The 27,601-nt window shown below is 42.5% G+C and overlaps 3 protein-coding genes across 4 annotated transcripts; 1 reads left to right on the forward strand and 2 right to left on the reverse strand.

Moving 5' to 3' along the window:
• Positions 1 to 9,221: 9,221 nt before the first annotated feature.
• Positions 9,222 to 19,861, reverse strand: acadsb (acyl-CoA dehydrogenase short/branched chain; the record flags this gene model as incomplete). The annotated part of the gene is made up of 11 exons (XM_083635203.1): positions 9,222 to 10,070; positions 10,600 to 10,699; positions 16,096 to 16,233; positions 16,645 to 16,734; positions 16,871 to 16,963; positions 17,051 to 17,176; positions 18,311 to 18,481; positions 18,674 to 18,880; positions 19,013 to 19,113; positions 19,232 to 19,388; positions 19,829 to 19,861. 11 exons carry the CDS (start codon positions 19,859 to 19,861, stop codon positions 9,994 to 9,996), a joined length of 1,293 nt encoding a protein of 430 aa, XP_083491329.1. The 3' UTR covers positions 9,222 to 9,993.
• A 413-nt stretch (positions 19,862 to 20,274) lies between these two features.
• LOC310775286 (zinc finger protein Pegasus-like) lies at positions 20,275 to 22,642 on the forward strand (the record flags this gene model as incomplete). The annotated part of the gene is made up of 4 exons (XM_083635422.1): positions 20,275 to 20,387; positions 20,554 to 20,731; positions 20,818 to 21,006; positions 21,735 to 22,642. Exons 1-4 carry the CDS (start codon positions 20,385 to 20,387, stop codon positions 22,640 to 22,642), a joined length of 1,278 nt encoding a protein of 425 aa, XP_083491548.1. The 5' UTR covers positions 20,275 to 20,384.
• Positions 22,643 to 22,651: 9 nt separating this feature from the next.
• Positions 22,652 to 26,569, reverse strand: pstk (phosphoseryl-tRNA kinase). 2 transcript variants are annotated; one of them, XM_083635424.1, is made up of 6 exons: positions 26,332 to 26,569; positions 25,559 to 25,796; positions 25,272 to 25,473; positions 25,090 to 25,165; positions 24,892 to 24,985; positions 22,652 to 24,759 (listed from the first exon to the last, which is right to left on the reverse strand). In XM_083635424.1, the coding sequence occupies exons 1-6, from the start codon at positions 26,551 to 26,553 to the stop codon at positions 24,545 to 24,547; spliced, it is 1,047 nt and encodes a 348-aa protein (XP_083491550.1). In that variant the 5' UTR covers positions 26,554 to 26,569; the 3' UTR covers positions 22,652 to 24,544. The 2 variants fall into 2 exon arrangements, with proteins under 2 accessions (XP_083491550.1, XP_083491549.1); XM_083635423.1 differs by having other exon boundaries at positions 22,653 to 24,759; positions 25,559 to 25,799.
• Positions 26,570 to 27,601: the final 1,032 nt, after the last annotated feature.

Raw genomic sequence — 27,601 nt, forward strand, 5'->3', positions numbered from 1 at the left:
TTTTTCCCCCCTTTTTAAGCCATATTTAGAGTAATATATCATTTTAAATCAACATTAGGATTATACTGTTGTGATGTCATTATTCAGCGTTTGAAGCTCAATTTGGGCCGTTTGAAGCCCAATTTGGGCCGTTTGAAGCCAGATTTGGGCCGTTTGAAGCCCTATTTGGGTCGTTTAAAGCCAGATTTGGGCCGTTTGAAGCCCAATTTGGGCCAAGTCCAATTTTACAATGAGATGCACCCACTTTAAACCTGAATAAAGTAATAAAACCACTAGTAAACCAGTAGGCGGCGCCTGGCCTGCTGTTCAGTGAGTGGCCTGGCCTGGCCTGCAAAAAAAAAAAAAAAAAAAAAAAAAAAAAAATTTTTTTGGCAGGCTGAAATATTAGGGGAGGTCCGGACCTCCCCGTGCTCATAGCTAGCTACGGCCCTGATTGCCCAGGGTGGTGTCCTCTCTCCATATTTCTTCTTCCTGTACACCAACAGCTGCACCTCCACCCATCAGTCCGTCAAGCTCCTGAAATTCACATTTGACATCATTTTGACGAGTCTGCGTACAGGTGGGAGATTGACCACCTGATGGTGCAGTCAAAACAACCTGGAGCTCAATGCCCAAAAGACAGTGGAGATGGCTGTGGGCTACAGAAGAAAGTCACCCTGGATGACTCCACAGAACTTTTCGAGCCGAAATTGTAACATAGCAACTTTGGTCCACAACGTTGCTATTTTACAATTTTCTGTGAGACTGTGTTGGAAGTGGGAGCTGAACATCAGAGCTCTCACCAAGAAGGCACAACAGAGCATGTATTTCCTGCGGCAGTTACGGAAGTTCGAAGTGCCAAGGGCAGCGTTCGTGCTTTTCTACACCACCACCGTCGAGTCCATCCTCACCTCGTCCATCACTGTATCATGCTGCTGCCCTCAAGGACATCTCCAAACTGCAGGCAGCACATCATCTGCTATGCTGAAAAGATGGTCGGATGCAGCCTGCCACCCCTTCAGGACCTGCACACTGCCAGGACATTGACGCTGTTTCGGAAAATTATGGCCGAACCCTCCCACCCATCAGGTCATAAACTCTTTGAGGCTCTCCGCCTTGGCAGAAGACTGAGTGGTGCGGGGTCCGGACACTGACATTTTCCTACCCTCCTCCCTGCCCTCCCATCATGTCACTTTAAAATATTTTATATTTTGCAATTGTTTTCTCTTCTACTATTGATGTGACCGCTACGCTGCTGCACTAAGTCAAATTCCTTGTTTGTAATCTGATTACTTACTGTGGCTATTAAAGTGAATCTTGAATCCTGAATCTTGAATTGCCTGTGACATATTCTGTGAGCTGCGGAGGATCAACCTGTCATTCATCATTCATGCAGTGTTTCAATTTTCCCCAGTCCTAACTGTGTGGTTGGTTCGTGGAAAACAGATGAGTATAGCCACGGACTGTACGTCGCACTCGGTCTGGAGCTCATTCATGTGAATGTAATTCGATTAGTCAGGAAGTACCATGCGGACATCAAATTGAGTAGCCTACTTAGCATTGTCACAAAGTTTGTGATAAAGGCCTATCACATCAGCTTTGTACTAAAGCCTCTACTAAATGCACAAGGCAGCAGGTGGTCCAATTCATGAGGATGCAATGAGTCCTGTTGTTGTCAAATATTATAATAATGAGCCCGGACACAACAGATTGTTTTCTGTGTTAAGAGATATTCACATAAAGTGCGATCAGATTACATGATAATTAGCAAGTAATTACAGAATGTGAAGGAGGGAGGTGGTTCACTGATGCCTTCTATAGTCAGATATAAGGAAGTGTTATATTTTGTATTCTTGAATCAAACAACTGGCCTCTCCATGCTTTGCTTTATAGATGCTTTGCCTGTAGGCCTACAATGAGGAAAACAATGGCCTTATTGGTGTGTCTATGGTAAGATAGAACACACAAAACGATTTGTCACTTAGATATTCAGGCATAATGCACAAAACTAATCAAATAAATGTAATTTGCTCAACCTACACATATGCAATCTGTCCTTTGAGCTCATGGATCTCGCTCCAGTTTGTTGAGTCTCAAGGCCCCAGTGTTAGAGTCAGAGTAAAGTCCAAGTCACCAAAGAAGAGTCTGAGTCATGTAGGTGGAACACACATGCCTGCCCTTGCACAAAATTGAATAATGTCACAGTATCAATATAGCTATCAATATTTTATGCCAGATTATTAGGGCCTATTACAAAAGAGTAACAAAAGCAAAACAACAACAACAGTCTTTATTAATTAACAAGTCCGAGTCTGAATGCATGAATGCTCAAGTCCAAGTTGATTCAGGAGTCCTGAAAATGTGTCCAGGACTCGACTACAACACTGGTTGTGTGTGTGTGCACATTTGTGCATCTGTGCATGTGTGTGTGTGGGGAGGAAGGGTGCAAACATTTCTTATCTCCAAGGTCAGACAGGGAGAGACACAGAGAAACAGGCCCACAGAGAGAAAGAGAGAATCACTTTTCAGTAGATCTGTATACATTTCAAGGTCTGTGTGTGTGTGTGTGTGTGTGTGTGTGTGTGAGAGAGTGTGTGAGTGTGTGTGTGTGTGTGTGTGTGTGCGAAATTTTGGAATGACTGTAAAAGGACAGAGCATATTTTGGAATGACCACCCCTTATGAGAAACCAGGAAACAACGGATGTTATTCGTCCACTTCTCATTAAGAAGAGATACTAACACACACAGATCCCGACAATAACATTCACCTTATGATCATCAAACCCACAACTTCCACTGAGGGAGGACAGGTACAGGGAATACTGGAATCCTGCCACTTCAACCTGCTGCTGCTGCTGACTGCTCACACGGAATAGGAGTTTTAGAAGAACCACGACTCAAAGTAAAAGCAACTTTCAAGGAATTTTCTGGAGGAGGGAGCGGCAACACAACGGACTGGTAACTGGCTGACTTTCTCTCTAAAACGGTCTGCCCGGCGTGTTTTTGCTTCAGTCAGAGATAAAATGGCTTCCCGATTGTCTCGCCCAGAGGAATATCTCTCCTGTCCTATCTGTGGTGAGATCTTTAAAGATCCTGTCCTCCTGACATGTAGCCACAACTTCTGTAAAGCCTGTGTGCAGAGATGGTGGAGAATGAAAGAAATGCGTGAGTGTCCAGTTTGTAGGGCTACATCTTCACGGAGTGAACCACCTTGTAACTTGGTGTTGAAGAACCAGTGTGAGGCTTTCTGGAGAGATGGCTTCAGATGGCTTCAGCAGAGTCTGAACTTCTCTGCAGAGCGCACAATGAGAAATTTAAGTTATTCTGTCTGGACCATCAGCTGACGGCGTGTGTTCAGTGTCGAGATTCAGAAAAACATCACAACCACCAATTCAGACCCATCGGGCAAGCTGTAGAAGATTGTAAGGTGGAACTTCAGAAATCACTGAAGCCCTTACAGGAGAAACTGAAGCTCTTCAAACAAGTTAAAGGAAACTGTGATCAAATGTCAAAACACATTAAGGTGCAAGCCCAAGGCACAGAGAGGAAGATTAAGAAGGAGTTTAACAAGCTTGTCATGTTTCTAAATAAAGAAGTGGAGGCCAGGATCACTGCACTGAGGGAGGAAGAGCAGCAGAAAAGTCAGGTGATGAAGGAGAAGATTGAGGATCTGAGCAGAGGCATAGCAGCTCTTTCAGACACACTCAGAGCCATAGAGAATCAGCTAAGAGCTGAAGACATTCCATTCCTGCAGAACTACAAGGGCACGGTGAAAAGAGTCCAGCACCCCCTGCTGGAGGATCCACAGCTGGTCTCGGGAGCTCTGATAGACGAGGCCAAACATGTGGGCAACCTGAGCTTCGCAGTCTGGGACAAGATGAATGAGATGGTCTCCTACACTCCTGTGATTCTGGACACAAACACTGCCAGTCCAGGACTCATCCTGTTTGAAAATCTGACCAGTGTGAAAGGTGGAGAGAAACGGCAGCTTCCTGAAAACCCAGAGAGGTTTGCCTGCTACTCTGTCCTGGGCTCTGAGGGCTTTAACTGGGGAACTCACAGCTGGGATGTTGAGGTTGGAAGCGCAACACATTCTGGGAACTGGGTGTGGAGGCAGAGTCTGTCAAGATGAAGGGATTGGGAGACTTACAGTCTGGATTATGGGGAATAATGTTATTTAATGGTGAATACAAAGCACGCTCCCCATCAGATCCAGTCACTGTTCTCCCAGTGAAGAAGAAGCTCCAGATGATCAGAGTGCATCTGGACTGGAACAGAGGAAAGCTGTCATTCTCTCATCCTGATAACACACACATACACACCTTCACGCACTTTCACTGACAAGCTGTTTCCATACATTTGTACTCGAAACACACTTCCTCTGAGTATACTACCTATATCACATAACCTCGCGTCACCAGGCTCTTCTCCTCGGGAAGAGCCTGGTCCCCATCATTTGTGAATTACACATCTCAGCGTATTTCCGCCCTGGACCCCCGAACCTTAATATGTAAAGCGGATATGTGCCACATTTTTATCGTTCCCCCGTTGAAACGCAGATTCGAGTTGTGTAGGCTAACTAGTCGCCACGAATGGCGACGGTGGAGGCGATGCAGGGACGTGCAGAGAACATTAGAGGGGCAGGGGCTCAAATTCATAAAAGGGCACAAAATTTGAGGCAATTTGAAGGCCAATTTAGGGGTATAACTAATTTTAAATATTCCGATTTTAACCAGATTTAGAGGAATATCTCATTTTAGGATGAGACTTTGACAAACATACATACCTGATTCACGTTGACTGACTGATATATCTGTCAGACTGTGTGCGCCTGTGCTGCTGCTGTCCGTCTGCATGGTTGCTCTGGCTGAGTGGAGTGCGCACTGCTGGAGTGGGTGGGGACGGGCCACGTGCGTTTTTGGGTTGGTGCCTTCAGGGGCGGTTTAGAAAAACACTGCTCCATGCAGAGGCCTATTACAAATGGTGCATTCAAGGCCAAGAGAGCTCGGAAAAGGCATTTCTCTTTGAATGCTGCCTTCAGTGATGGCATGGAAAGGGCAATTTCCATACAGGGCACTTTTTATTTTATTTTTTCATGTGTCTGAGCTGTTTGTTTTGTTCATGTGTTGTTGGAATGAAAATGAAAAATGTATTATAAAAAAAAAAAAAAAAAAAAAAGGCACTTTTTACAGACAAAAAAAGGCAGGGGCTCAAGCCCCCTTTCATGTCTATGTGTGCACGTGCCTGAGGCGATGCTATATTGCATCAACGTTTTGTTTTATGTACTATGTAACTTTTAGTCACCTGGTGGCGGCTGTGGCTCAGGAGGCAGAGCGGGTCATCCACTAATCAGATGGTTGGTGGTTCGATCCCCGGCATGTCGAAGTGTCCTTGGGCAAGACACTGAACCCCAAATTGCTCCCAACGGCTGTGCCAGCCCAGCACCCTGTGTGGCAGCTTGCCGCCTTCGGTGTGTGAATGGGTGAATGTAGGTACATTGTAAAGCACTATATAAATGCAGTCCATTTACCATGGACTGCATGACTGCAGGCTCTAGCTAACTGTTAGCTACACAGGCGCACATGTATCCGGTAACCAGATTGCGGTTCCTGCCATTGCAGATTGGTCATGCCCCCAGGTCCTGAAGCCTTACTAACAGCTCCAGAGTAATATCAGAGGTTTTCAAAGTGGGAGGCGGGCCTCCCCAGGGGGGCTCCAAACAGTTTCAGGGGAGGCGCAGAGAATGGAACTGAAAAACAACATTAGTTATTACACAAGTTATCAAATGGAGATAACATAATAGCCTATGTGATTTGTTAAAGAAATACCGTACAGTAGTTGGGGGGGAATTTTACTGTTTTTCCCACTTTCCCAGAGTCAGAAGCAAATAAATGCCTTCAGACAGACATTTTTTATGTATTTGGTGTCATCTGAAGTATGTCAAACAGAAATGTCAGGCTATCTTGATATTGTTGAGTGTCTATGGGATCAAATAACAAGCACGTTCCCATAGGCATCCAGGAATTGAGTGCAACTAAGCAAGTAAACTGGGGGGGGGGGGGGGGGGGTGTTAGGGAGAGGGTAGCCTTTTTCCATGCTTTGTCTGAGGGGAGGCCCACAGTCTCAGACTTTGAAAACCCCTGACCTATATAATATAACAGACTCTTGGATGGAACAATATATCGGCCATATATCGTATCGGCTATCAGCAAATTAGATGACATTCACCGATGGCAGTGGCCTATGTTTACGATACGATACATTATGATATGACTATTGTCAGACAATTCTGATTATTTTCTTGCTAAAATTATCTATTATTGTGTTATTATATTATTATTACTATTATTAATCATGTGAAAGAAGGTTATATTAATACCATTCCCCTGACCACTGCCAATATCAGATGCATTATTTTAACAGAAATCATCTGTTGATCTGTTTCGTCTGTTACCCGCATCATCTGTATCACCTTTTACCATCTATCTGAGAATAAACACCTTTGAAACATCTACCTCTGGTCCTCGCCCCACAGCTTGGCTGCTGCGTGGCCTCGCCTGCCCCATTGGCATGTGCAGCACACAATTTGCCCAATTTCACATCACTGATGACATCACTCACTGATGACATCACAATTGCTCAAGTGACCATCACTGATCACATCATGGAGTGCTCGAGTGACATCACTCAGTGCACAATTGCTCAACTTCGCATGTCATAGACATTGTGACATCATTACTGACCAAAATCATCACAAATCTCACAATGTGGGACAAAAATTGCAGAGAAACAAACAGGCAGACAGAACCCACTTACTCCCTTTTATATGATGATGATGATATATCTTAATTAATTGGCTAAGTGGGTGGCGGTGTCAGTCACGATTGTGATGTCACTTGATGTCATCAGTGATGTTACTTGAGCAATTGTTGTGATGTCATGAGTGATGTCACTCGAGCAACTGTGATTGCCCAACTGTGATGTCATTCAGGCAGTTGTGATGTCATCAGTGATGTCACTCGAGCAACTGTGATGTAGTATGAACCGATGGCGCACAGTTGCACGATGGTGCCTAGGTGGGTGGGCGGTGTCTGTCAGTCATGATTTTGGGAGCCGGCAGAGTGGGCGATTTCCATAACTGCAGCCACCATGGTGCATCATCTCCATCGAATTGAGATTCCTAGTATATATATATTTTGTGAAAAGCTACTTGAATATCCCTGCATATATACGTCTCATTGCCAGTTTAGCTGTGTTTGCCAATGCAAAGTGTAATCTGTTTTTTTTATCACAGCCAGAGATGATGCTCATTAGACAAAGCCTGGTACAATGGCTGGGACAAGTCAGCAGTTCAGAAGGGAAAACAGCATGGTCATTCTGTGTTGCAAAGTATATTCATATTCATATTTAGTATTCATTTCTTTAATATTAAACTGGAGTCTCAAGGAGCGGCAGACCAGCATGATTTTTTTTAATGAATCATATTCACCACAAGTGGCATTAATGCACCAACATTGGTTGTAAAAAGTGAATTAGATCCAGGACAGGACTTTAGGTAGAGTCAGATGTGTAAATGTAATCGCATCACACTTAGGGACTAGATAGCACTAGACTACTCATTCCATATTTTCATTCTCATTGATGTAGTAGACACAAGCCTAAACTATAGATCCATCCTCCAACAGCTCTACAAAGTAATGCCAAAATACAGTTAGGGGTTTGTTGTTAATTAATTTCCAACAAATCACCAATAGTGGAGAAATTAATATAACCTTTGATTGGCCTTTAAGAAGTCATTCTTAATTATTTTGTGTCATACAATTACAAGGTCAAACATACACATGAATTACCTAAGACATACATTTATGAGAAGAGATATTTGACCTGGTTTTAATTTGAGACACTTTTGTGGAGAAGATCTTATACATAGAGAGAAGGATTGCTGCACTACACATTTATCATTATTATACTTCAGTCATTATTTTTCTTCAGTGGGCCTCAATAAGTTGCAGTATCTATTTTTGTCAGAGGTAATGTGCATTATACAAGACTGGAGAAGTGAAGTGAATGGTGTATTTAATCAGTCAACAGGGGACCTATGATGAAAACGTGTATGTTCAATCTAGTTGTATACAAACAAAAGTTTATGCACTGACATATAGTTTGTAGTGCCATGAACTGCACATGAGAATTTTACCCAAAATATATATTGTACAAAGTGTAAGGCATCAGCCATGCTATTTAGAATTTAACAATGTGATTCTGTCTGACCCACAATTCTTGGTTGTCTGATCTCCAGCACACAGGCATCAGCAAATCCAAACAGAATCTGAGCAAGCCAATTATTGCAAGTTCTACATTCAATATGTTGAGGAATTATTTCAACTGCACCGTTATATGGTCAATACGCAGATGAAGTTAGACTATCAATAAGACCACCATTCGCCACAAATATGTAAAATAGTACTGATATGTTGATGAGCTATTTTATTGCTTGCAGTACGGCTTCAATTTGAGATTGCAACTAATATATATAATCTTGTATTGTTTAACTATTTATTATGCATATTATGTATTCACTTAACATACCTAGCAGTGTTTGAGTGGATCATCTCTTGGCATGCCACATCCTCATCACTGCCAGTCCCTTGTCCAGTCACACTACCCGCTCCACTTAAGAATTGAATATTCTTCCATCCTCATTGTTTGGTACTGTGAAGTAAGGACAGTGATGAATGGTTTTCTCTTTGTTGAACAGGTATCCTTGCCATGCACACATACATTTTTTACACGAGTTGATGTGCTAATAGCTATTATCTCTATACTTGGCCACACTTTATGTCTAAGTAAAACAATAGACCTAGTTTAATACAGGCAGCACATGTAGGCAATGGAAATCTAATCAATCTGATCTCACAGACAAATTACCACTCTGAGACAATTATCTGAGGCAGGTTCCTTCCATCTGAAATGCCGGCATAATTAAATTGATATAAAATAACATTAGTGGTGACAGGCTATTAGAAGATGTGGGTAATTGACTGCTCTTTCTATTAGTAGCTGCCACAACTTTCAGTGCTGATGTCCGCCAAGAAAATGCTGCCATCTAGTGACAAAACTTGGTCAAAGCTTATGATGCGGCTGATGCCTCAATCATACTGGGGGAAGAAACATGCTGTCTATGCACTTACTTGACATTTATTGATATTGTCAAATTATTTGCAGATAATTCTGAACACATTTTAAATTTTACAATCTCTTTAGTGATTATGTGAAATCGTTCATATACATTTCTAACACGATACTGTACATTATTTATAGTGCACACTTAAGGAGTGCTCTGTTAAGATGAGATATTGACCTACTTTGATTTAAACAAACTATTATATCAGGGGGGAAAACACATTCCACAAAATGCTTACCAACCCTGAAGTCTTGTGGATCCTAAAAATGTATAAAAAAAAATACATTGTGAAGGCACTGACTTGTTCAACTCAAATCCCTGTCGACATATTTCAAAATACTATTATTACAATGAAATATGTGGACTGGATCAAAACAGTATAACATTATGATTTGCTTTTCCAGGCATAATTCCTCACAAAGTTAAAGATGACGGAAGAGATTCTGAAAGAGACATTAGGGACAGAAAAGTGGCAAAACAGGTATAACTACTGTATATCAGACATACGTACACTGTTTGTGTGTCATTCACAGACCCATAGAAAACGAAACTGGACAAACACTAATATCACATCAGAATAATGATAAATGAAAATGTAACCGCTAGTCCTTAAGAAGTGGGAAGTATACTGTAGAAGAATACTGTACTTTAGCCTACAGGAGAATGGACACAACATGGTGACATTCAGGACCAAGATCAGACACAGCAGCAAAACTATTTGAATATGTAAGAAAGGTCTCTACAGCAATGGCTGTCGCACCCTGAATCCCACTAAAGTCATTAAATAAAAACCAAGGAGTGTAAAGCCATCAGGCTCCAGCTAGGTCAGTTCAGTGGTCGTACTCCTTATCGATGAACTTTGCCATGGTGGATAGCTGGACGTTTGTTGTTCCCTCATAAATGGTACCTGCATACAAAAACAAATACAAGAAATGAAGAAAACATCCCTGGTGTAGAAAGCAACAGATTACATGGACAATTTCTTCAAAATCCCACTGGGCAGCTTTCACTATCAGGAGATGAGGGAACAACTAGTTTATTATGCAACTCAATCTGCCATCTCTCCAACACCCCCCCCCCCCCCCCCCCCCCACCCCCAAAAAAGCAGCTCCAATGGAGGTGATGAAAGGAAAAGTGACATTGTGGCCTGACAGCTTCCTTGGGCGTGTGCTAGTTTAATGACACTCAGCACACCAAGGTCAGAGGGGGGAATTCCTGCAGAGTCAGATTACTTGGCCTCCTGGGGAGCAAAGCCACTACTATCAGCCCTGCTCTCCTCCCTACTTTGGTCCAATCAACAACAACTACAGCTGACCTTCCTACAACGCTCGAGTGGCAAGGAACAGCACTGTAGCTTTAGTAGGGGTCAAACCATGCACAATGTAACTAACAACATGCATGCATGCATAAGTCAATATTTGTCCAACCATGCTCACCAATTTTACAGTCTCTGTAGTATTTCTCTATAGGGTAGTCTTTGGTGAAGCCTACTCCTCCCATCCATTCTATGCATTTAGATGTGGTTAGAGTTGCAACCTGAGTAAGAGAGAACAGAACAGAACACAAAATATTTATATACCAACAAGTTGAGAGTAAAACTATCTTTCTAGGGCTGCACAATCAATGTAATCATACGCTATATTGTGAGTTTCCACAATGTAATTCAATTCAATTCAAACTTTATTTCAGACACAAGTGCAGGTCCATATAAAAAACAAGACAAGACATAAAATACATAAAAAATGTATTATAAATGCAAAGACAACACTAAAATAAATACAAGGCATCATAAAACATAGAGGCTCTTTCTCCAATGTCGCCACAAAGGAGAATAAAACCTGGTGTTGCTTAATGCAGGATTGGTTAAGGCCACAATAACACTGTTCACAGAGGCATCTAATCGACACATAAATCTGTACATGAGATTTCTCAAAAGTGCATTTAGTGTGGGTATACCCATAGTGACAAATAGCTGACTGGCACTATGCCAACGAGGGACTCGCAAGAGCAGTGGTAGAGCATCATTATAAGCCACATTAAGTTTTTTCATGCTGCTTTTTCTGTAGCTGCCCCACAGGTGACGAGCAGTGGCGTACAGTACGTTCTGAACAGTGACACTTTGACATCAGCTGTACACATATGGAATTTTCATATCAACATGTTTGCCTGGGCGTACAGTTTACGTCGCTGTCTCATAATATCATTATCATCAGACATATCATCAGTGATACAATGGCCAAGATATTTAATCTCGTGGCACACTGCAAGGACGTTGCCACTCAAATAAAACTGAGGAAAAATTTACTTGCGGTCTTCTTTACAACGTACAATCATAATGTTACTCTTCTTGGCATTGTAAAGGATGTCATATTCTACCCCATAGAGAGAACATATGTTAAGCAGCTGTTGTAAGCCGGCACTATACGGCGAGAACACAACTAAATCATCCGCATACATAAGGTGATTGAAAATAAATTCACCAACAAGGCAGCCAGTATTGCACATATTTAGACGTTTGGACAAGTCATCCATATAAACATTATAAAAAAAGGGAAAAAGGATTCCCCCGTCTCACCCCGTTACCAACGGTAAACTGAGAAGACACAGAGTTCCCCCAAGACAGTGAAGACACCTGCATTTTCTGATGCGCATACCAGAATGCTAAAATTCTAAGGATGAGCCTTGGGACTCCACAGTTCGACAATTTATTAAAAAGTATGTTATGGTTGACTGTCAAAGGCCTTGGAGGCATCTATAAAACAAGTAAACATTGTTGAGTTTTGGCTCTTGTACTTAGTTATTAATTCTTTCAGAGCAAAAATACACATGTCTGTTCCATGTTTGCGTTTAAAACCATACTGATTATCAGTGGTAAGAATATACATTTCAATTTTCTCCAGTAAAATTCTCTCCAGTACTTTAGAGATTATGCTGGCTAGATCAATTGGTCTGTAATTCTCTTTACTATTAATTTTACCAGCCTTGTCCTTAATAACAGGCACAAGTAAAACTGTTAACATGGATTCTGGCAGAAGGCCATGTTTAACAAACCCTGAGAGGCAGAGGGCCAGCAGAGGAATGACTCTGTGACTGGCAAACTTTAAATGCTCTGCGGAGATGTGATCAGTACCACATGCCTTGTTGTTTTCAAGTTTAAGAATGGCATTGTGAACCATCTCTGAGCTGATGTTTAAATCCTCGGAGGGGTCGACATCTCCAGCCATAAACTTGTCACTTTTAACACAGTTAAAAAGATCATTGATTGATTGATTGATTGATTATTTTATTTGGTCTCCCTTAGGAGAAACTTGTTGTGGACGACAAGCTCAAGTGCAACATACAAATAACAGTAGCAGTGATACATACAAAAAACACCAGCCCAACACCATGGGCATCAACACATCTACTATAACATAAAATTTATCATGACAGTTATCATGACATGTGACATCATCCCCACACACATTTAGCATCCACCCACATTCCCACCCTGGATGTGCCACTCACCCACACACACATGCACAGTTGCGCACGCTCTCTCTCTCTCTCTCTCTCTCTCACACTCACACACACACACACACACACACACACACACACACACACACACACACACACACACACACACACACACACACACACACACACACACACACACACACACACAGGTTGCAAGTACAAAAAGTATCTGTAGTAGGCTACATGGTCCTCAGGTCCATCTGTCCTCTCCTAGCTGCTCATTAACACATTGAGTGCCAAGGACGTCTGTGGACGTCCTAAAAAAAAGTAACGAGAAGTGCCAAGGACGTCTGTGGACGTCCTAAAATCATAATTCATATTAGCCGTGATCAAAGCGAAACCGATGCATGCTGCAGCCAGAGCCATATAGATTGCTCTGTCTGCAGCTGACAGTTGGCTGCGATCCGCGCCCACAACTGAGCTCTTCTGCTTCTGTCTATCTGTCTGCATATAGTTTCTCCACACGATTCCCTGCCAGAAAGGCAGCACCCGAAGCCGAACGGCCAAACCTTTTCCTTCAGTCCCGTTTGCCATTTCCTTGTTGCGCTGGGATCCGCCCGGGGCAAAAACGGAGGCTGCGAAAACAGACTGTGTGCGTGTGGGGAGGAGCCCGCAGCTCAGGGGTGGAGAGGGGGGGAGAGGGGGGTGGGGCACGCAGGCTGCACAGAACTACACCATGTCACTACATCAGAAAATAGTAGCTAGAGTCAGTGAATGTGCTTGAAATTAGAGTGCAAAAACTATTCATAAAAGTGACTTTATCTTGAAAAGTAAAAAAAAGACAGCAGAAAACCCTTGAAAGTGCTCTTCTTTCAGAGGCTGTCATTTCATAATGGAACTGTCTAGAAACAAAATTTCTTCTTTGAAAGAAGCAGGAGTGTCCAATGTTTCATTATCCATATAGGGCTATATGTCCATATAGCCCTAATAGAAAAAATTCTATAGCTGTTTTCAACTGAATGGAAGTGAATCTGGCACAGGCTCCAGACAATTTTACTGAAGCGCTGTGGCACTCAATGTGTTAACACGTTCACTGCCAACGACGTGTTAATACGTCAAAAAAAAATCCAACGGTTGACTGCCAATGACGTGTTAATACGTAAAAAAAAAAGTTTTTTTTTTTTTTTGACCGTGGGATGTGCATCTAACCCTTTTACATCTCTTATATAAATATTGGAGCCACCGAACGTGTACAACCCATTCCACCGACCCACTAAGTGGCGACAGTGCTCTAGCCTAGGTAAACCCAGCCACCACGTGACCTGCTCTCTCAGTTCCCAGTCACTATAGTGACTGGGAACTGAGAGAGCAGGTCACGTGGTGGCTGGGTTTACCCAGGCTAACAGTGCTCTCCCAGACTAGAAAAAGCAGAGCCAAAACTGCAGGGGAACGCGCGATGAAACCATTCTCATACTGTAGAATGGATTGGCGAAAACGCTTCCGCTTTCACGCTGATTGCTGGCGGTGAGGGATTGCAAATTTGCATAATAGATTACGGGTGGAACACACTTTGAAACACGCAGCATAAATAAGACCAGAATCGCAAAAGCTTCATCAAAGCTCTCAACCGAAACTCCAAGAAACGAGCGAGCCCATCCAGACTTGCCCAGCGGCCGCCAGCAGACAGGAGCAGCAGCAAAGCAGTGAGCCTGGTGACGCGAGGTTACAGCAGCAACAGAAACGAGCTTGTGACACGCCCGCTGCAGCCAAGAAGAACACACACGGAGGGAGGAGTTTGAAGGAGAGGGGTGTTTCCTGCTGTTATGGAGGAAATTACTGTTCAAAACTATTGTTTAGATGTCTGACGTCTTACTGATGCCAAAAATGAATGGTTAAAGTGACTGTTCTATCGAATTTCACAAAAAGCTATTTATCTCAGCTTAAATTTTCAGACGCTGAAACCATGCTGTATTCAAGTGCTAATGCCTACATAACTACTAACTCTACAAACTAACTCTTTTAGACAGAGAAAGCACACATTCTATTAGTTCTTTTTAGATATTTTGTGTTCACAAAATCTTAGCAGAAAAGAATCCTCAGGTCTTGAAAGATGAGCCAGAATCCTCAAAAAACCCCTCTGGCAGAAGCTACCTACAGTAAAAAAAAAAACAGCTGGCAGTGAATGTGTTAATAAGGTTAATTGATTGAGGGACAAACAAGTTTTTATAACGATTGTGTTTGCACAAAGGGACCCTGTACCTCCTTCCTGACTGTAAGAGCTCAAACTGGGAGTGCAGTACATGCGAGGGGTCATCTAGGATGTTGTTGGCCTGCCGAGTAGCAGACTGGACATATACAGTATGTCCTGGAGACCAGGGGGTGGGGGCTGCCCCATTACCTTCCCTGCTGTCTTGACCAAGTTGGATATTTGAGCTTTTGTCTTAACCGTTAGGTTTCCGAACCAGCTAGTTATTCCATAGCGCAGCACCGACTCAATGGTCGTTCTATAAAAAATCAACATAATATTTCTACTTACACCAAAGACTCTCAGACGCCGCAGAAAATTAAGGCGCTGATGAATCCTAGAGCAGATATTTGATACGTGCGTCTGCCAGTTAAGCATATTATCGATGTACACCCCTAGATATTTATAGGAGGAGACCTGGTTGATGTTCTGGCCATTGATGGAAAGAGGGCTGTGGGCTCATAGTAGTGCTCTTTCCATAGTTCAGCAATTTTATCTGAGCCAGAAACCCCGTCTATGTTGGATGGTAACGGCGCTGTACAGTTATTCATGACTCTCACCTCTTTCCAGAAATCATGATAGTTGCTGTTGCCCAGCTTCCTAGCGAGGGAGTCAGCCCTCATGGGATGCCTCCTTCCTACTAATGAAGCGGACAGCATATTTAAACCTCACATTTGAGAGTTTTTCTGCTCAAACAGAGGCCCCTGTCTCACCTTACCAGCCTCCACCCACATTTTAAAGGCTTCTCTGGCTACAGTGTGTAGTTCTGCTACATGTTCATTCCACCCAGGCTTTACATGGTGTGCAGCAGCCCTGTTGTTGCTTTTACACAGAGGTTTACTGGAGACATTAAGACATTCAATTATTAAATCATACATAGAGCACAGGTCATTACCGTGTTTCTCATCTTTACAGTTTACATCAACAATATTGAATTGTTGCTTATATTTTTCCCTGAAAAGTTCTGGTGTGATATATGAAGCACTTCCATTACATGTGAACAACCTTTAAATATAAATGTAAATATGGATCACAGTCAGAAAACAGGACTGTAGCTATGCTGCTTAAAAATGAAATTATAAGGTGCAAAAGTGCAATAAACTAATTTTGTTTCCTGAAACCAAGAATCAATCACAATACTAAAAATAATCAGGATTATCATATTTGGAAGCATGATCCTGCAGCCCTACATCCTTGTATTGAACTGCAGTCAATGGATCAGGAAACTTACCTCTGCAGCAAAGTATTTGGCCATGCAGGCCTCCTTGATGAACGGTCTCCCAGCCTCCTTCAGGCGGGCGGCGTTGTAGGTCAGCAGCCTGGCAGCTTCAATCTGTGTGGCTACATGGGCTATTTGGTGCTGCATGCCCTGAAACACATACCATCAAAAACATAGGGGAACTAAGCGTTTAACACACTGGTCACTGAAATCGGGTGAAACCAAGTTATCTAAGACAGTGGTTCTCAGATGTTTTCACGTCAAGGACCCCTATAAACTCACACAAATTAGACCACGTTTGATAAGATTTTGTCCCAGGGTCCCCATCTGATAAGATTTTTGCTTTTAGATGTTTCATTACAAAAAGTGTATGAAACCCATGACCAAAATAGTCATACATGCTGTCATTGTGTTACTTATGGATGGAATTATAGTGAAAATAAAGTATTCCCGTTTTTGCTGGGGACCCCCTGAAGCCACCTCAAGGACCCCTGGGGGTCCCCAGACCCCACTTTGAGAACCACCGATCTAAGGATATGAACCCTTATTTGCAAACTTTACCTGGAAGTCAAAGATGCGTTTTCCAAACTGCACCCTCTGTCTGGTGTAAGGAACAGTGTGGTCAAAACAGCCCTGTGCCAGCCCCAGCATCTGAGTTACAAAGAACAGGTTAGAGACAGTACCTGAAATCTTACTGCTACACTTGTTCCTGAATAGAACCCCTTTAGCTTGCGTGAAGTGCATGCTTTAGGTACAGGTTTTAGGATAGGATGTCTCACCGGCTTACCTGAGCAGCAATTCCAATCCTCCCCTCATTCAACATTCCGATGGCATACTTGTACCCTTGGCCAACTTTTCCCAAAATGTTCTTCTCTGGGACCTACGGCAGAGCCCATCGAGTCAGTAAGGACCACATTATGTATGAGTTTTATATTGGTGCAGTACATTACAAGGTATTTGACTGCACCTTGACATTATCAAGGTTGAGCGGGCAGGTGGAGGAGGCACGCAGGCCCAGCTTGTTCTCCTTCTTGCAAATCTCAAGACCCTCTGTCTCCCTGTCCACCATGAAGCAGGTGATGCCTCTGTATCCCTGTCAATCAAAGGTGTGTTAGCCTTTCACTTGGAATCACAGAGGACGTGCACATTAAACTCCTGCCACTTTTCTACAGTTAACCTGAAAATGATCAAATTAAGCATCAGTCTTTATATGTATATTTGAACCTAGCAGACAAATTATCGCTCTTTGAAAGAACATACAAAAAGGATCATGAGTATTCTGCACTGAGCAAATTTGCACAATAGTGGCTGTAATGGGGTGGGGGTGGGAGTTGTTAGATAAATGTTAAGTAAAAGATCAATACAAATTAAATAAACACATTAGAGCGAGAGGTTACCATTTGAAAATGTGTAACTTTAGATGATGTATTTTACATAAAATCGTGCATAGTACAAACATATGAAATCAGTGATTCCAAAAGTATGGGCCGTGGAGGTACTGCAGGTGGGTGGTGGGCCGTGGGCCAACACTCCCGATTTTCGCAGGCAATCAAATGGCTGTATCAGGCTTATTTTTAAAGCTAGAGTGAAGATCCTGATATCATATGAAACATCCAGTGGGTACCAAGCATGTCAGGCTAGCTTTCAGGAAGGACATAACGCTCCAAATGTAGGCTAAATTATGGCAAGGGAAATATTATTTCAAAGGGGTCACTTGACCTCTCACCCCAAGATATCTGAATGAAAATGGGTTCAATTGGTACCCACGAGTCTCCCCTTTACAGATAAGGTAGCATTAATAAGCTTGTTTTTTTCTGTTGTTGCTCATCACAGTTTGTCTCAACAAATGTGTTATGCATGCAAATACTTCTGATGACTAAGGGGGGAGAAAATGTTGGCAATCTGGCTTTGGGTATTTTGCCAAAATGTTTGTATGTGGATGGATTATTAATTTGACATTTTGCCCCAATTCACATGCTCTGTTAATGAAATAGCCTTAAAATATATATAGGGAAATAGGGAAATCTTAGTCTCATGTGTTGATCAGCGTTTTGATTAAAGGGTTGGGTGGGCATCGTCGGAAGATTTTCAGATTTCAAAAGTGGGCTGTGGCATTCTTAAGTTTGGGAACGCCTGCATGAAACGAATGATGAAGCCATGGCTGGCCTAGTATGATTTTTTTAGGTGAAAACATGCAGCGAGAATGGAAAGACAACCTATTACTCACAGCAGAGGGGTCGACATTGGCCATCACCAGGAAAACCCCAGCATGCTCTGCATTACTGATCCACATCTTAGATCCATTGATAATGTAGTAGTCCTTCTGTTTCTCAGCACGCGTCTTCAAAGAAAACGCATCACTCCCCGACTCTGCCTCAGACAGGCAGAAGCTACCGACCTGTGTGACATGAGATCAGTATGTACAGGGAACGGGGAAAACATACCAATACTGACAGATTACAAATTAGTCAAAGCAAAGCTGTCTCCAGATTAAAATGAAGCACTCATTTAATGAACATGTAGTATTTCTTCATAGATGAATGCTCATTGAGACCTGGAAGAGGCAGAAGGTAATATTACTAATACTCACCATGTCAGTGGCCAGTCGGCTGAGGTACTGTTCTTTCTGCTCTGGGGTGCCCAAGTTGGCCACCAGTGTGTTGATCAGAGTATTCTGGATGTCACATAGCACCGCAACAGAGGGGTCCACCTTTGCCAGCTCTTCAATGACCAGAATGGAGGAGAAGAACGTGGAGCCAGTGCCGCCGTATTCTGGGTCAATTTCAATGCCCATAAGCTGTGAAGGTTCAAGTGAAAGTGATGTCAGTGTCATTGGTTAAAATGAAAGACGGGCATCTAGACTATTTCTGTTTAGGCACATATGCTAATCTAGGCTACTATAGATTAAAAAAAACACACAAACACATACGCCTTGTTCAAAAAGGGATTTGATCAGTTCCTCATCCATGGCAGAATTGTCGTCCATCTTTGACACAAACGGGGCGATGCGCTCTTGTGCATACTTTTTCACTGTTCAAAAACATGACAGATGGAGTTTAGTGTTTTAGGATTTTTTATCCCCAGCTGTTGGCAGCAGTGTCACTGTCACATTTATGTCAGCTAACTGGATTCATTTATCACAGCTCACCTGCGTCCCTCATCATGCCCTCCTCTTCTGAATAGGTCTGTAGGGGAGGGAAGGAGAGCCCCATACCAGCAGCCTGCTCCTCGGGGGAAGATCTGGTGGACCTGCCCCGCAGCCCAACCTGGCATACACCCCATGGCCGAGAGATCTGTCTGCCAACCTGAAAAGATGACAGACAACAGTGTCAGTCAGTGCAACTAAGCTGTTGGTCTTTGCTAGCATAACGTTAATGCTGGTTTAGAGCTAGTGACCGGTTGAATGCCAGTTTAACTGCAAGTCAACATATACGTTACATTAAGTAAGTAAAATATCGTATATTCAAAGTTATGTGTCATTCGTATGATGTGAAGAAACACAATTTGTGTGCAGCCTTTCTCAATGCATCATTTTTGCTAAGCTAATTAGCGTTAGCGTTAACCAGTCACTGCTAGTAACTAACGTTACGGACAGAGTTCCGGAACATTTTTATTAGCTATATAATGTACTGATGGTACGCTTCATGTATATTTAGCAAACAATGCGGGAAACCAGCAGCACACTTAATCGACAATTGTAACAAGAAGTAACACTATGTCAAACAGTAGATGATTTGACTCTCACCTTTGAGAAAACCCTGACCAACAGGGCAGCCATGTTTGTTTACAGTGTTGCTGCGTTCAAATGCCCCTCGTACGAGTGATATATGTTGCATTTCCAAACAGGACTTCCATTGGCGACTGTGCTAGAGCCATATCTATCATAAATTATATATTTCGTCCTTGGTGCTAAAATGTACTTTATGCTATTTTAATGTATTAGCTAAACGCTATATCATATTGTTATTGTTGTTATTATTATTATTGTTGTTGTTGTTGTTGTTGTTGTTGTTGTTGTTGTTGTTGTTGTTGTTGTTGTTAATAATATTTTATTTTTATATATTTTTTCTTTATAATCATCTGGGACTTCATGCTAGTTTGGGCTTCTTCGGAGTAGTTCGCATATGGTCGTTCGCCCCAATCATAATTCGATTTTGTTACTTGAAGGCAGCAAGCACTCGTTTATGTGAACCGGAAGCAGTTGGGCTTTTTAGCCGGCTTGCCAATCTTCTCAGCTACCAACCAGACCAGTACCACATACCACACATCTCCGTAAAATAATTATGTTTCGCAGAGGCTGAATGGTAAGATGTGATTGTAGAACAGTGTCGATGATTTAATTTGGCAGCTGGCTAACGGTAGCGTGGTTGTTAATCTGGTTTCATAGGCAGGTAACATTAGCTAGCCTCTGATGATACAAAACAGAGTCTGGCGTCGCCTGGCTAACCGTCTTTCACTCTGTCTTCATAGGTACAGATTGTCAAATTAAGATTCACCACTGAAAATAGAAAAATGGAAGATATAAAGACTGAGCCTGTGGATTTTGTGAAGGAATTCCAAGAATACCTGACACAGCAAACCCAGCATGTCAACATGATCTCAGGCTCTGTCTGTGGAGAAAAGGAACCAGGAGAATCGTTTCAAACAGGTGAGAATGGAGCGATTCAAACAGCACAATCACTTTGATTATCCTGCATTCAATGTCACAATCATGCTGTGTTGGTTTGTTTTCAGTAGCTGGAAAGAGTGAGCAGAATGGCCTGGACCCTCCGTCTGTGGAGGTGAGCGTGTCGCTGGAGGAAGGATCAGAGTTACAGATGGATGGCTTGGAGAGGACTTGCGATGGAAAGTACAAGTGTAGCTACTGCAGTTATGCCAACAAGGGCATGGCTCGTCTAATAGAGCACATCCGTATCCACACAGGTAATCCAAACACACTTTGGACTATTGTGGCATCCAGGGACCTGAGAAAGTACTGTACAATATTTAGTGTGTATATGTACAGGATGTAGTATGGTATATAGACATATAGTATGGATTAATAAGGATATGGATAATGGCAGGTAAAACCCCTTGATACATAATTGTAATGAAGGGCTACGGTATATAAACTTGACTTGAGGAGGTTCCAGGTGGTCCCCAACAAAATTAAATTAGAAATGGTTTAATTTAACTATAATTTAATTCACTAGAAGTTATCCAAATGAGGTTATATAATAACTGTTAATTATGGGTTTCAATCTCCCCAAAGAGAGTCGTGTAGACGGTTTCAATACATTTACAATACTAGACATAAGTCTTCCCATATGGAGATCCATGGGACAGAATCTTATCAATTCCCCTACTACCCGGATGTCTGTCTATTTAAGGGTCATAAAAACAGGTAGTTTCAACCAAGCACTCTGAGACACGGCCCAACTTGTTAATTACCATAAAGCATGGCTATGTTTTTTGGGGTTTCATGTACACATGCCGCGTGTGTATTGTATTTTTTAATTTGTCGAATAAATTCATTCATATCTGTTTCATCGCCACTGTTCCCTTAATCACAAAAGTAAAGTATACCCTCTCAGGTATTATTTCTATATTACATCTGGCAGCTCTTTGCACTAACCTTGTTTTATCCCCCCTGCCCCCCGGTTGTCGCCCAGGAGAAAAGCCTCACCGCTGCCAACTATGCCCGTTTGCCTCAGCTTACGAGCGTCACTTGGAAGCCCACATGCGCTCCCACACAGGAGAGAAGCCGTACAAGTGCGACCTCTGTGCCTTCCGCTGCAGCGACCGCAGCAACCTGTCGCACCATCGCCGCCGCCGGCACAAGCTGCTGCCCACGAGGGGCGTGCGCTCTCCCTTCGCCAACAAGAGGATGTTGAGCGCCCTGCAGAAGAGGACAGGCTCCCTGGGCTTTGGCAGACGGCTGCTCATCAACTTCAGCCCTCCCTCGATGGTGGTGCCGAAGTCAGATTACCTGAATGACTTGTCTTGTGAGCTCCAGCAGCATTTGAATAGCAATGAGTATAAGCACCTCACCAAGGTGCATGAGGGCGATGGCAGCGACAGGGGCGCTAATGGTTTGATGTTTGATAACCCGCTGGACCAACTGTCTACACAACCCGAGTCTCGGACTCCCGCGTCCCCAGACACAGAGTCCTTTAAAGACGAGAAGCCCGTCCTCATACATCAGGTCTCAGGTGCGCCAGTTGCCGTGTCTACAAATGGGGTGCAGACATCGCCTCCTACTAAGGAATCTCCCAGCTCAGGCCGCAGGAGTTACAGTCCCGTGCCGGGACTCGGCTTCGAGCACAGCATGCACACACACTCTTCAAGCATCGGCAACAGCCAGCCCAGTACACCTGCCCCCGCCCTGACCACACAGGACCTGCAGCTAATACACAAATGCCTCCACTGTGATATTCACTTTTCAGATAATATCCTCTACACCATTCACATGGGCTGTCATGGCTATGAACATCCGTTCCAATGCAACATCTGTGGTTGCATATGCATAGACAAATATGATTTTGCATGCCATTTTGCCCGTGGACAACATAAAATGTGATTTTCCTGCATAATAGTGGCATATGGAGACTTTTGGACCCCTTTGTATTTACTTTTCAATGGTTATATAACAGTTCCGGCGATATACAGTATAACAGCACTGGGACACTTCTATACACGTGTTCTATGTAATCTTGATTAGGCTGCGTTCACAATCACAGCGTTTTTTCTGTGTCCACCTAGTAGTGACAGCAGTATATGAATACATTTTACCTTAGTCATTCAAGTTAAATTGAAATTGTCTGTGCTAACCTCAAAGTAGTTGGCTTGCAGTTGGGAAATAGTTTACCTTTTTGTTGGCAGGGACAACACAGTCTGTTGTCTGAAATTACTTAAAAAAGAAATACGATTACTTGCTGTGTGTGTGGGTGTGTGTACACTTACAAATTGTACTGTTAAAATGCCTTATTCTATGTAGTCCAATATGAGCTTTTCAGTTTGGTTTTGGATGGACACAATGTGTGGTTTGTTGAACTAATTAAGCAGTAAGCACCAAAGTTCCCATCTCAGTTAAACTGTGACACATTCTGAGAAATCCTTGAAGAAACTGGTGTGGCATTTTTAGTCTGAATCATTTTCTGCTCAAAACATTGTCGTTTGTATCCAGCCGGCTTTATTATAATTCTGCTTGCTGTTTTGATATTATTCATTCACACCTCATGGTACAGAGTGACTGCAAAGGGCATGATCATGCCAAATCATATTTCAGATAGATTTAATTATTAAACCTTTTTTTCTGGACAAAGTGGTACCATTCAATTAACTTTAAAAATATAACTGGTCTCTGGGAGAGTTGGTGTGTTCGTTATGGTGCATAACCATCTCTAAACATTACTTTTGGTAGCGATTCATATTTGTATTGTAGCCAATATTTTGCACTGTACTGATTGAATAGATCCAGGGGAACAGCATAGCAAGAAGTGATGTGACGTAATGTGACTGGTTGTTTCAAATAGCTTTTTCTTTTTTACCCTTGGTTGAAAGTAAACCCCCTAATTGATTGTTTGCATGTGGCGATTGTGTTGTGGACAAAACAAAGGGACATTTTATTTGAATGAATCAGTAAATTATTTGAATCCTAACAAAATACAAATGTAATCTGATCTTAATTGCGGAAACAATATCAATGATTGTTTGAAATTAGCTTTGAGAAAATGTTTCAACAGTTTGAAATGCTTTATTTCTTTACAGATTAATGGTATTTTAAAATGCAAAAAAATGAAATTGTTAAATGAGACATACAGTACATTTTCAAGTCTTTTCACTGTGTCACAATGGGCTAACAAGTGAAAACTGACTAGAAAACATCAAGCTGGTTTTTGTACTAAACAAATACCGTAAATTTCGGACTATAAGCCGTGGCTTTTCCCCCGTTTTTTGGCCCTACGGCTTATATAACGGTGCGGCTTATCTATGGATTAAAAAAAAAAATCTCTCTTTTTTAGCACTCTTTCTAACTATAAATCCACTTCTGTTTTAAGTTCCTCTCTTGCCCTCTTTTCACCACACCGCGGACACTGTGTGCACTGTAAAAAAAAACACAGGTGGTGTTGTGTTGAAATGTTAATAAATGGGAGCTTCCTCAAACAGCCATCTCTTTCCTGACAATCCCCTCTGTGCATGAACCCTTACATATGGTAATTAAACATGAAAACACAATAAAAAATAAAAAAAACATTAAAACACCTGCGGCTTATAGTCCGGTGCGGCTTATATATGTAACAAACAGGCAATTTTGCTGCTGCGGCTTATACTCCGGTGCGGCTTATAGTGCGGAAATTACGGTACCTAAAGTAGTGTACATTCATTCATGCCTTCTTAATGCGATTACATCTACATTTGTACAAATTCAACAAAATATTCACAGCTGTTAAATAAACAAGAACAAGTCGCATTTCTCCCTTCAAGCATGGTCATTCAAGTCTCTTAAAATGTTATTTTTCTCTTGGTCAAAAACATCCACAGCCGTTTTCACCACACACTCCACATCAATGGGGTCTTCTTTGGTGATGGGCACTTCTTGAAGGAATTGCTTTCGCAGGTTGTGAAGAAATCTTGTTTTGGATTCATTCAACTCAGCTGCCAGAGACCTCATCCGTTCAGGGGGCACTTTGTTTTCTAAACCCAGGGTCACATAGGCAGATGCTGTTTTTAATTTAACATTTTAACAATTTTATCATTTTAAGAAGACTTGTGATATAGTGTTAGCAAAATTTCAAAGCTGTAATATTAACGTAGCTCACGACTGACCTCTGGCATTCTTCATGGCTTCAGAGACCAAGCGTCGACAGGCTTGGTCAGACTGGTGAAGCACACTAGTGACACATTTCAGGCGGTCAGCCTCCTGCGGAGTACAAGGCAGATAACTGTACCACTTATAAAGTTGCATATTTATATATATTCCAATAGCATGTTTGAACAGGTATGAGGAGAGCAACATTGACATGCCTTTTGTTCCACCTTGTCATCGACTGGACTCAGTGGGTTGCTCAGTGCAGAAGAGATCAACTCCATCAACCTCTGGCTGAAGGCACGCCATTTAGACAAATGGACAGAGGCAACACATTAATACCTGGTTTAAGCAGTCATGACTACTTAAGTGTTCATAGCTGCTTACTGCACTGTCTTACATGTCCCCCTTCTGCAAATGATCTGTGCTGTTAAGTGCGATGCTGCTCTCCTCCCATGAGTTCTTCTGTGGATTTGGAGACTCCAAGCGCTTTGCCATATCCAGTATCACCTCGGTGGGTAAGGGCTGGGACCTGCTCTGGTTTCTGCTGATGCACGACTCCACAGCACAGTGCAGATACACCTGGCAGAACCCCAGCGAACCTGTAGCGAGCAGTCCACACAAAAAATCAGTTCAACCAACGCCAGCCAAGAGCACTCCACATAGACAGAGCAGAGAGCTTCTTACATTTTCTTGCAAGTTGGTACACTTCATATCTCATGCTTGGGTAGTAGAAGTTGTCATCCAGCAGAATGAGAAGTGGGGACGGATTGAGACTCTTAGGTTCCAGCAGAGCTTGGACGCATTCTCCCCAGGCAGCAGTGTTGATGTGGCAGCTGGTCGCTGGTTCTACCAACCCTTGAGGTTTCCTCAACAACTGCTCGATGCACTGTAACACTGCTCGCCTGTGCAACCTCCATTCAGTCTGCTAGAAAGGAACATGTTTTAGTCAACCATGGTCAGTTTGAGGAAAGGTGAGAGATAATTTTGTATTTAAAAGAAGAATTGAGTAAAGCAAATCTACTATATAAAGATATTTTGTGATTGCATTTCAAAAAAGGTAAAAAAAATATATATATTAAAAAAAAACTTTTGTTGTTGGACAAGCGCACTGTCCACAGACCACTGGTTTCTACCACTAGGGGACGCTAATGCTCCGGATTCGGAACAGTGTGGTCTGGTCTGTCAATAGTCAATCATAAGTCAATGGTCTGTCTGTCCACAGGCACAGACCATGATCCCTAATGGCCCGGACCAGTAGTGAGTGAGTGGTCTGTCAGTGTCATCTTAACCCTTTACATCTGAAAGAGTCTGTGTATGGAGTATCATTGTCCTTGCTAATCTGTTACCTTTCTAGTCTGTTCAGGCGATATGTGTATCGTAAACAGTTACTCAGTCACCACACTAGACCAAGACATGCACATTCATCTGAACTTCGCCTTAAAAGTGCAGTTCTTTACCGTTTGCTGCAGCCCCTCGTCATCCTCCACCACTCTGAGCTGAAAAGCATGACCAGGGATTAGGTCGTCGTATGGCAGTACAGGGGATCTCCAGCCCTGCTGCGCAGCGAGCCGGCTGACTGCCCGGGCCAGCGTCGACTTCCCTGCGGCGGGCAGACCACAGAGGACACACAGGCAGACAGGTGGACGGTGGAGACTAGTAGCCACATCGTCTGCGGCCATTTTTATTATCAGGCGTTCTAACTTGTTTTGAGCTGTGTTATGTCAGCGAATAAGAGCTAGCCATGGAGCTAGCGAGCTCACGAGGACTTCCGCATCTTCCAGCGTCAAACCAGAGTGACTTCCGGTTAGAAACTTTCGGAAAATAAAAGCATGAAGAGGTTTTGTTGTCACATACATGAAAGCAATCCCCGACGCCGTTGGGCCAAAGGTAAAAAACAAACAAAAACTCTAGGTCATGTCACTAGATTGATTGTACAGTACAGTAGAATTAACAGGCTCACAGCACGTTTCTGACTTGGATTGTGGTTGTTCAGATTAATCTGATTCAAAACGTTCAAAATCCTTACATCAGTCAACCCAGTCGGTGACATCATCTAGCTAGTTGACGAAAAGCTGAAATGTTCATCTTTTTGGCAAATCTAGGTAAATTTCAGACTTGAAAGCAGTGTCGTCTTTTTTTTTTAGGTGAAATGCAAATTAATAGTCATATGATCAAAAGTCCTTCAGTGCTTCAGGGCCGTAGCCAGGCGGGGGGAAAGTGTGGAGGATTCCATGGGCCCTTGACTGACAGGGGCCCCAATTTTTTTTTTGTTTTTTTTACAGTGCACCTGAACGCAACATGCAAGATACCCGCTGAATAAGTGTCCAAATGTTCATGTCATTCTGGCCAATACTCTACTTCTGTTATAACATTTCAGTCTGGAATATGGAATATCTTTCAATAATCTTTATGACTAAAAGTAATCTCATGTGTAAGAAATGACTGTTCTACATTGAAGTAAAAAATGTAAATAATTAAAGGTTATATAGAGCTTATGATGTCATAAGCTCCTGCATTTTAGCACCTCGCGCACTGCTCTCTTCAATGAGGAAGTGGACATCCAGACCTTGTAGAAAAGTGTTGATTTTAAGGCTTTGGGTTGAAAGTAATGTATCATAATTTCTGAGGCACACAATTACTAACATAAGACCCTAAATAACATAGAACGCTTTTGTGGATTTTGGTTTCCAGGGACTTTAACTTGTTGGTTTTGGATTTATTTAGCTT

This window comes from Poromitra crassiceps (genome assembly GCF_964638095.1).
Source record: "Poromitra crassiceps genome assembly, chromosome: 4".
Taxonomy (NCBI): Eukaryota; Metazoa; Chordata; class Actinopteri; order Beryciformes; family Melamphaidae; genus Poromitra; species Poromitra crassiceps.

What these genes read in the sequence shown, in the direction of transcription:
- pstk (XM_083635423.1), bottom strand. Translation starts at nt 26,553, where the DNA reads ATGGCCGCAGACGATGTGGCTACTAGTCTCCACCGTCCACCTGTCTGC. An exon ending in CATTTGCAGAAGGGGGACAT is followed by an intron (nt 25,166 to 25,271) that starts GTAAGACAGTGC and finishes GCGTGCCTTCAG; the next exon opens with CCAGAGGTTGATGGAGTTGA. An exon ending in AGCCATGAAGAATGCCAGAG is followed by an intron (nt 24,760 to 24,891) that starts GTCAGTCGTGAG and finishes CCCTGGGTTTAG; the next exon opens with AAAACAAAGTGCCCCCTGAA.